The sequence below is a fragment of the Mesitornis unicolor genome, unplaced genomic scaffold (assembly GCF_000695765.1).
Source record: "Mesitornis unicolor isolate BGI_N332 unplaced genomic scaffold, ASM69576v1 Scaffold53231, whole genome shotgun sequence".
Classification (NCBI taxonomy): Eukaryota; Metazoa; Chordata; class Aves; order Mesitornithiformes; family Mesitornithidae; genus Mesitornis; species Mesitornis unicolor.
Genome location: NW_010166811.1, coordinates 1 through 10,536, shown reverse-complemented (window position 1 = coordinate 10,536; position 10,536 = coordinate 1). Strand labels below are relative to the sequence as shown.

General features: G+C 41.7%; 1 protein-coding gene across 1 annotated transcript; it reads left to right on the top strand.

Annotated features, from left to right (window-relative positions):
* Positions 1 to 3: 3 nt before the first annotated feature.
* Positions 4 to 8,746, top strand: GGCT (gamma-glutamylcyclotransferase; the record flags this gene model as incomplete). The annotated part of the gene is made up of 4 exons (XM_010195071.1): positions 4 to 24; positions 3,170 to 3,315; positions 6,373 to 6,508; positions 8,464 to 8,746. Coding segments are annotated over 4 exons (453 nt in total), but the record flags the coding sequence as incomplete, so codon positions are not given.
* Positions 8,747 to 10,536: the final 1,790 nt, after the last annotated feature.

The window sequence follows — 10,536 nt, the reverse complement described above, 5'->3', positions numbered from 1 at the left end:
CTCGGCGCCCTGGCGCGCCTGCAGGTGCGTGGTGGGGGCTAGGAAGCGGAGTGGGTGTTAGTCCGCCCCTCTGTGGGTGTTACATTACTGGGTTTTACTAAGTCCCTAAGGCTGCTAGCCAAGACCTCACACGTAAAGAGTTATTTATGAACCTGAAAACGTAAGTAGCGGGTGCGGGGTTGGGTTTATGGGACAAGTTTCTGGCAGTTTTAAAAGGATGATGCTTTGGTAAAAAAAATAAAAAAATCCTATCCTTCTGCCATGCTCGTTCCAAGCGAGGAGCCCTCCCCGTGCCGTGGGTGAGGTGGGATGCAAGCTTTCACCCAGTACTGCACAACTTGCAGTTGACACCTTCCTGTGCCCTGGCAGCCTTCCCCTGTCTAGGGTTAATAAGTGTTAGTCTAGCAGTTTGGCTTTAATGTAGACTTGGAAATACGAGCTCAAGGTCGTTAAGATTTGTACAGATCTGTACAACTGGAAGAATCCTTGGCAGAGCAGAGCATTGATTGACACCACTTAAGGATGACTTGACGGTTCTCTTGGGGTAACTGGCAGGAAACAACCTATGTTAGAGTATATGAAGAGGGTCCAAAAACTTGTAATTAATAAATGCCCTGTAGTCAGATACTTGGTGTCTCTGGGGTCCATCAACCTGGCAACTGAGGCCTGCTTCTGTAAAGTTTGAGGTGCTTACAGATACCACTGAGGACTGTAACGTGCTGAAAGCCCAGCACCTTGCAGGATCAGACCTCGGAGGGGAGGAGGAAAGCAGCTGCACGCTTACTTTTGAATAAAGGAAAGCCCTACACTTCAGCTCTCCTTCTGGGTTTCACATAGATTTTCAGGTTACACAGGAAGCCTCTCTTGCCACACTGCAGGTTAGAGGTTCAAGAGCTGGCAGTCAGGCATGAGATTTTCTAGCCAACCTTTGACTGACTGCTGTGCTCCCTGCTAACACGGGGTGGCTTTGCTGCCTTGCTTCGAGCCAGAAAATCACCGATGCTTGGAAGTGAGGCGGTGCACAAAGGTCAGAGTTCATTTCTGTTAGTTGCTCTGTGGTAGTACCACACTGGCATAAGGAAAAACAGCCTGTAAGCAGAGTACTTTGGATGCTAAACTAGAATATTAAATTCACTTCCCCCTGTTTTTGTTTTCTTAAAGCTTTGTAAATCTTGAGCTAAAAGCTGTAAGAAATGGGATGTATAACAAGCTATTACACTGGTGCTTAGGAGAAGGGCCAAAGACCAAGCTCTTGACCCAAGAAAATATCTAGTGTGTTTGTTCCCTCTTCCCTCCAGTGCCTGCTGCAGTTGCCTGTGTGGCGTAACATAGGATTTCCTGCTTCCAGAACCAGCTATTTCTGTACAGTCCTGGTGCCCTTCTTGGGTGTTACTTGATGGTTTTGTGCACCTCCTTGCAGGTGTTCAGTGCAGGTCAGGTCCAAGAAAATATAACTGGAAGAATAAGTAAAGTTCATAAGTAAAAACTGATGCTTTGCTTTTTCTTTTTTTCCACTAGACTGCTTTGAGCATACTTGACTCTGTGGGAATATTTCCTTGGGGCTGCTTTGAAAGCATTTGTCCACATCTATAATTTCAATCTGCCACTTGACTTGTGTGCAGATTACTGGGGCTTGACTGTCTGCAGGGTCTGGTCCAGAGTCGTCCTCACACAGTGATCCAGTGGCCCAAACGTTGCAAAGACATTTTGCAGCAGCTTGTCAAATGGTTCATCACTAGTGTGTCTAAGTAAACTTTTTTCTAGTGAAATGAGTTTAATGGGGGACATTTTATGGGGAAGGAAGATGACTCTATTGATTGAGTAAACAGCATGGCTTTGCCAGGCTGCTGATTATCGCTTACACACACACAAATAATAGATTAGTGTTCTGATCAGTGCTGTTCTTTGTGTAAACCTCCAACTGCTCAACTTTTGTAGCCTTTTCCCCATATCTGCTAGGACATACTACAAGAAGGCAATGTGTCTCAGAAAGTGAATATTAATATGGATATGCATATATTGCAAATAAAAAATTATGCTTAAAGAAGGGTGATCATGAGAAATAAGCAAAGCTGTGGGTTTATATAGGTACGGGTTATATTTTTGTTGGTTTTAATCCTTTCTGCCTTTGCCAGATTTTGTTGTTGTGGTTAAGCAGGTAGTCTTCTCTAAAGGTGTTGGGTTTTGGGTTGGGTTTGTTTTTTTCTCCTTCTCTACTGCTAGGGAAGGATCCAGAAACTGGCTAACAAGTGGGAGAGGAAACCAAGTGTATGGAGACAAATGGGAAATTACACTGGAAAAATGCAAGAACCCATTATTCTCTTTTGCCTATAAAGTAATATTGCCTACAATAAAAAGAGATATTTGATTTCTAAAAGAATGTTTCAACTTACAAAGACCTGAATAAGCTCACTCAAGGGGGTATATGCCTTAGCTTAAAAATACCCAAGAATCTTCCAGTTGAGTGATGAGATGACACAGAACACTGGGAAATACATAGGATGGTATTTTATAATTGGGCAGTTCTGTTAGTGTGTGGGGACAAGACCCATAGCTCACCATCTTGTAGGCTTCTTTACCCTTCCTATTTTCCTGCGTGGTAGCATGTAAGTTTTATAAGAGCACCAAAAGCTGCAAAGGAATGGGCGCCAGGTGAGCATGTCTTCTGAGGAACCAGAGGGCTACAGTAGTCAGTTCACTCTTCAAGGCACATCTCAGTTGAGGGCCTTTCAGGTTGTCTCATGGGCAAGCACATCAGCAATCCTTTCACCGCTAACTTGAACAAAAGTTAAGCTGTCATTTCGTGAGCACTGCTGTGTTTGCTGCAGAATTGGGTATGTGTGCTACTCTTGGAAAAAGGGCTACCTCCACTTTCTTCTCATCACTAGAAATTGTTAGCTAATGTTTAGGCCAGACTACTGAGAGGTTTGGATGTTGATCCAGATCTCTGCCAGACCTCTCTTCCCTTTCCAGGGCTCTCGTTTCTCATGGGGAGGTAAAAAAGGCTGACTTTAGCCCCACATGAGATGGGAGCTGGATCAAATCCTGCCTGTCCATTCCTCCTATGACTACTTGCAGACACTCCTTTAGCTGCCTCTTTCATGTCAAGAATAGCCAACAGCCCTTACCTTAAGTGGAAATTGATTCTCTGCCTTGGTTTCATTTGCAGGATTTTAAGCTCGAGTTTGGCCATCATCAAGGCAGGACAAGTTCTGTCTGGCATGGAGGTACAGCTACCATTGTTCAGAGCCCTGGAGACGAAGTGTGGGGAATAGTGTGGAAAATGAACGCTAGCAATTTAAGTTCGCTGGATAAGTAGGTGACTTAACTTTTGCTGTCTTCTTTAAGTTTAGAGAGCAATTGAAAAGTAGCAGTTAGTTTTTGGTAGAGCTGTGTGTAAGTTTTGGTGTTGGAATCAAGAAGATTCTTTGGATTTTAATATGTGAATTTCTCTTCACAGTCCATGTATTGACTTCTAACATGTTTGTGATTAAAATGGCTTTGTTCTCAAGCTAAATTTACTTAGGGGTATTTTAGTAACATGTGGACCTTGATTTGGAGCTGATATGTTGGTCAGGCTTTTTTTTTTTTCCTAATCCTTGTCCTCACAATATCTTGTCCCTGAAATTACTCTAAACTCTGTATTTGTCCTGTGACACTTTTCCCATTCCTTTAGGGAGAGTTTCCTTTGAGACTGACGTCAATTTCTGTCTCTATACGTATGGAGACTCCAGTTGTAGTGGAAAGGGAAGGGATGAGGACAAGACTTTGCAGAAGAGGAATAGATCTTTAATAGAGGGAAAGGGACCTTTTGATGAGGTTACTTTGCATACCTTCTCTAAGGATTCAAACTTTGTGAACTTGAGGTAAGTCCAAGCAGGGATTTGAGGTAGTTTTGTATTTTCCTTCGCATGGTAGAGACTGCCTGCACTTACGTTCTGCCTATGCGTGGTAATTAAGACAAGTTTAAGGTGACCTGAGCAAAGTCATTCCCAGAGTGAAGTCTGGAGGACCACCTGGCTAAACAAATAAAGGAGCAGCATAACTTCTTGCAAGATCTGAGGCGGGACTTAGAACTTAATCTCCAAAACTTTGGCTGGTGTCTGTGTTCATTGCAGCTTTCGGGATGTGCCTGCGCAGCATGGTGTTTCTGGTACACAAGGATCGTTTGTTCAGAGCAGTTCATCACTGTCAATTAATTCCAGTAGAAATATGGGCTAGTGAGACTAAGGAAGCAGGGCATATTAAACCCATTGAAAGCATTACATTAATACAGTTCTCCTGCCTCTGGTATTGTTGCAGTTTTGGTTATGGCTGCACTGTGCTGCATAGACATGTCCTTGTAACCTTGGCCATGAAACTTAAAGTTCCAACTTAATTTTCATTGCCTACAGTGAACCTGAAATTCAACAGAAACTGTTGCCCAAGTTCTGTTAGCACATCATGGGAATGGGCACACTCAGCACTCTCTCAAGTCCTGGTTGGGAGTACTAGTCCCAACCAAGAGGGTGTCTAGCTGGTATGCTTCTGGTTGGGGAGAGCTTCATGTGTCCCTGCTTTGTCTCCTCTGTTGCTTACACTAGCACTTACCTCCTGGTCCTCTTTCTGTTGACCGTTACTGAAATCTCCTGATTTACAGTGCCTTCCTAAAGCATAAACCTCAGATGTATAAAGATGTCTGGCAGCTTCTGGTTTGATAGTAGCACCGTGTTCCCCTGATTGGGACAGCATTTTGTATTTTAATTTCTAGAAGTGTTTTTTAATGTACTACAGAATTGCAGATCTTTGGCATTTGTTTTACAGGAGATAAACTTTAATGCTGGCTAAGATGCTAGAGTGCTATACCATCACCAAAAACTACAGGATGGACACTAGCATTAAAGATTGCTTTTTCCCAGCTGCCTCATTGATGCCATGGAGGTGGACTGGAAATGGAAGGAAACAGGATGTCTTCTTGGCTTTTAGAATGATAGTCAATATATTCTCCTAAGGATTAGTCCTAACCAGCTCAAAAGAGCTTTAATGTGTTTCTGCTGAAGATCTTGGGATTCTTTGGCTATGTGCAAGCAGATGTATTTGTAAGTTCTCAGTCAAGTTATTTCCTGGAATTGCCATGTATCAAGTAAAAGAAAATTTCACTACTTGCCCCCACTTCCCCCCTTGCTCCCCCCAGTATGGATAAAGAAGCCTGTGTTTTGTTACCCATAGGCAGAGAAGGGAATGTATAATTGATGCTGCATGTTGTTACTTGAAGTACTAATAAAACAACTTAATGTATAGAAAACAAGTATGGGAGGGGAATCTTTTGCTTAGAAGGCTGAACTGTTTGGCTTCAAATGCATTTTGGTGCTGTCTCATGGTCAGATCTTTTTTTTGGTCCTCTGTACTTCACAAATCTCTAAGTTACAGACCACATAATGACTTTTCCTCATGTATCCTAGAAAAGGACATTACTTAACTGTAACGTTTTACTTGTTTTCACACACCCATGTGACTTACTTTGCAGTCTGTTGGCCTTGAATCTGCAGTTAGCTTCCAGTCGCTACTTGCATTTAACCTAGTCACTCAAATTACCTGGCTCATGTTATGTACATTAAATAACTTGAAATGGTAGTAAGTCTTTGAAAGAAAGATAAGTTGTCAAAATGCTATTTTGATGAGCAGCTTTAAAACCCATATCTAAAGCACATAGAGAGGTAATTACGCTATAAAGACTTTTATTAGTGGCTAAATGCTAATGGTTAAAGACAACAAGTAGCCTTGTTTTTGAGTTTGGTTTTGTTTTCCTAAGACAGCGTGATTTTGCTAATAAAAAATAACAATTGTTTTTGCCGTGATCTAGCTCATTGTTGCCGTACATGTCTTGCGCAAATTAAAGCGTGTCTTGGATTATTCACTGGAATGCGCATTGCAAGAGTTGTGCGAGTTTCCCCTTATTCAAATGTAACACAATGGGCAAGATAAAAATTTGCAATTGTTTCATTATCTGAGCAGAAGGCAATGAACGATATGTGCCTGGCTCATTAACGCTGATAATCTTGGTTGTGTTTCTCTTGTAGATTACCAGACTTGCACAGCAATTAATTCACAAGGAGTATTTGCTCTCTAACTTTGGAAGTTAACCACTGGTCATCTTTCTTACAGAGCTGAAATGATAAAAGCTAATGCCACTGCTTCTTTAGAAATTTATTTTTGGATATGAAACAAGTTTGCCCAAAAAGTACTGGAATTTGTTGTGCTTTAAGTCTGTTATCAGCACAGACCAGCGTCCTGCCTTGAATTCTGTTTTAATAAATGCATACGTTTAATTGTACAGTTTCTTTGAAAGATGTATCAGTTACTTGGCATAAAAGAAATATATGTCCTTTACAGGCAAGAGGGAGTTGAAGATGGCATTTATGTCCCAATAGAAGTTAATGTCCACACTCAAGAAGGAAAGGTACTGACCTGTCGAAGCTATCAGATGAAGGACTATGTCTGTGGTCCCCCTTCTCCTCAGTATAAAAAGGTTGGTGTTGCATCACTGCAGTTTTGGAGAGAACGAACAGAGATATATAATGCAGTACTTCTGCTCTGTTTAAGAAGTGCTTTATTTACAGTGGATGGAAGGCATGAGTAACCAGTGTAAAGGTATAACTTAATCCTTGTGCAATGTAATAGTGTAATGATGCTTGGAGAAGGTTGCTAGCTCCTAAAGGCCTACTAAATCTGTTTTATTTTTTGACTTAGTTATGTCTTACATGAAGCTTCCATTTAACTCATGAATTAGTTGTGGCTGACACAAGGATTTCTGAAGGATGTTGTTTAGATATATGCAGCGATTCTCTGTTTGAAAAATGAACATACTCCACTAAAAGCTCCTGTGGGGAGAATATACCACCTGGTTTTTAATCTCAAGGACACAGATTATCCCTATTGTCTTATGAAATATCTTACTATCATTTAATAGCAGTCCACCTGGTTCCTTTTACCATCATCAGTATATCATGTATATCACAGGACCTCAAGCAACATTGCAGAGCACTGCAGGGTTCTCACTTGATGGCTGGTGAGGCAGAAGTGTTTCAACACTGTTCTGCAACACACTGACTTTGTAGAGACACATGATCCAGTCACGCAGCAGGCCTGACCTGCTTAGCTTGTGAGATCTGATGCAGGCCGAGCCTCGGGTGGCATGACTGCATGTCTAGAACTGTGTAGCTATTAGCAATTACATATAGACATCACTGTAACATGTTGACGTTTTCCACTGAAAGCAAAGAAACAGGGCTCAAGCTTGTTAAATCCCAGGTGTGCTGCCTTCCTGTAACTGAGGAGCTTGCTCCTGTGAATCAGCTTCCAGGAGCAGAGCTAAGGTCAGCTGCTGCAGAACTGCTGAAGAGAAAGCTTGCTCAGAAAGCAGGCGCTGCTTCTTCAGAAACCTCCTTCCTGCCAACCCGCTTCCTGTCAAGACAGATCTTTTGGGCTTTTCAGGGAGTTAATACATAGTCTGCTGCTGTGTGTCTGCTGCTAGTTTGCTGTAAGAGCAGACTGCCAATATTGGCAACTTTATCCAGCTAAACATTCCCTCCTGCTTTTGTCAGGGTCAGTTGTTAGTTCTCTACTTTCCTTCTGCCCCCAGCTCTTATTTGTTTAAGTTGACCAGGCAGGAGGGCTAAAAACTTAGTACAGGTGACTGCATCTGCACACAGTCACAGTGATCTACGTTCACCTATGGTTGTGCACTTTTTGTGGCAAATTTTTCCTTTCTAGACACTTCATTCTTGAATTTTCTGGCTGTTGAATGCATGAAATAATACTTACAATAGTGTGAGCTTTTAAAATCTGCATGTTTATCTGTTTATTTCTATACAGGAGCTTGCTAGTGTCTCTTTCAAGCCTTGGCTCTTTTCGTCTCACTGTCACTTCTTTTGCGCCAATACTGAAGTTTATTTTGCATGTAGAAGGATAGCTGCAGTAACAAACTTTAAGGAATCTGTGCTTTTTCACTAAGATAAATACCTGTTTCTGTTACTCCTATCACCTGTGTAGGTACTCACTGTTGTGCTTTGATTTTGATAGGAACAGCTTAGTTTTAAAAACAGCTTCAATAATACATGCTGCTTCTCACTCAGATGTGATACTAAGACTGACTGAAGGCATAAAAAGTCGATCTCCTCAACAAAAGAAAGAATGGAATAACTGAATAACAGTTTAATTGTAGTCTTGTGCACATTTGTAACATTTCAGAATGGTATGTCTTGGTAGTTACTTTGCAGAGTAATTTTGTTGACACTATTAAGGTCTTCAGTGGTCTTCCAGAAGCCTTTGGCTATCTTTAGGTACAAACAGCATTATTTGTGACTAGTTCCCTTGTTACCTTAAATGATTCTTCCCCGTATGAGTAAATGTTTGGAGGGGTCTGTCCTTCCTAACACTGTTATTGAAGGCTTTTCTCCCCCCTCCCCCCCCTTTTGATTATAGGTTATCTGCATGGGTGCAAAACAGAATGGCTTGCCAACTGACTACCAGAAGGAATTAGAAGCTATTGAAACTAATAACTATGCAGGCCCAGTGCCAATCATGGAAGAGATTGAAGCTGCTATTAAAGCAAATAAAATAAATTCTGCGTAGAATACCTCTGCACTTCACCTTGATACCTCTCCTCACTCTGCTGATCAGCAATTTCTTTATTTATGAAGAAAAGATGAGTTTGCTGTGCACCTACAGTAAGCCATTAGACATAATTTGCAGTCTGAAGACACACTGACATTGGTAACCTTTTTTCTTTGTATGTATAGCTTGAGTACATGCTGAAGTTCCTGCAGATTTTTGAAATTATCTTTCTGTAATTGTCATGCAGCACTTCATGCAAGTTTGTGCTTCCTGTCCTGTTTACTGGCCTTTTTACAAGAAAAAGGCTGTCTCGATGAGTATTGGCATCTGTTGCCTTTTGAGGAGCAAGGACTGCAGGGTCAGGCCATTTGTTTTTAAGTGTTGTATACACAATTGTTGAGAATTTCAAAGATTTGTTAGTTGCAAAGTAGACTCAAAATTCTAAACCAAGACTAAACTTTGCTGCTTTGCTTAATGGTTTTAAGCCCAACCTATCTGGAGCTATAGAGTTTCTGTTTATATAGTTAGCAAACAAAGAAAATGAGTATTACTATTTTTTTTAACTATCTCCATGTATTTAAGTGTTAGTCCAAAAGGCCATCCAGGCCTGAAGGCAACATTCAGCAAAGGATCTCATTCAAAGCATAATGGCTTCCTCCTTTGTGTATCTAGTAATCATCATCAGTGAAGTGATTAGGTATAACCAACAGATTTTTTAAAATTTATTTTAATTAGATAATTCAAAGGTTTTTTAAATTACCTTTTTGACTGACTTGCTGCTTATCTAGGCCTTAGTCTTATGTCCAGTGAAATCAGGAAATAATTTACTTTATGGTTTTATCTATTAAATCCCAAATGAACAGACTTGACCTCTTTTTCTTTTTTCTTTTTTTTTTTTTTTCTTTTCCTCTCCCCCCAGCTTTGGCAATCTCCTGCAAAACTGGAAGCTCTTATAAGGTTTAGAGTTCTTATCTTCATGGTACTTGGCAACCCCTGTAGTTAGTCTGTGGGGGACAAGGAAAAATTGACAACCTGGAAGATGTCAAACAACTGAACTTTGGCTTATCTTCTGTACAATGTATTTCTTTTTTCTCTTTCTTGATGTACAGAGAGGTGTAAGATATAATTGGTGTCACTGTGTGACTGCTTCGATAAACAAATGACAAAGTAACAGACTTACCACGTCTTCACCACATAAAATTTTTCTGTAAACTCTTGCCAGGGATGCATAGGTGCTGTCCTGATGTCATATGCCCATTTCCAGAGTTGAGAACGGTGACTGCAGTAGAACACAGTACTTTCTGTATTAGCACTGTCTAGTCTGAACCTGAATGAATAAAACTGCAATTACCAAACCGCTTCCCTGTCTCTTCAATGCATGCTTCAAGAATATCTGTGTTGCTTCTGTAAGGGAAAGCTGGCCATGTGGAAAGGTCATTGAAACTGCCATTGCCTATTTGCATCTTTTAATAGTGCAATTTTAGTATGAGGGGCAAAACTATGAATGAACACACCCCTCAGCATCAGCACCACTTCTTTTGCTTTACCCTTTTTTGGGGCTTTTTAACTTTTAAATCGGTATTTTACTCTTGCAAGAAGAAAATAGAAACTTATGTCCCGAAAGCCTCTTTGGGGGGAATTGGCAGAAGGTACTGGATGCCCACTGCTGAGGAAAATGATGGGAGCTCCTGAGGGCCAGAGGAAAGCTTCCTTCCCTGCGGTGGGACCCCCAGCACATCTCTCGGGGCCTGAGGCCATCTGCCATGCTGGTATGGGGGGGGAAAGGCAATGTTCGTGAAGAAGAAGCAGCCTTCGCATGCCTGCGTGGGGAGGAGCCGCGTCCCGCCGGGGAGGAGAGACCGTGTGTGGGGCGGGAGCACCTTCGCAGGGGTGGAGGGAAGCACCCGTGGGCCGGCCGCCGCCCTGCTCCTCCCCTTGCCT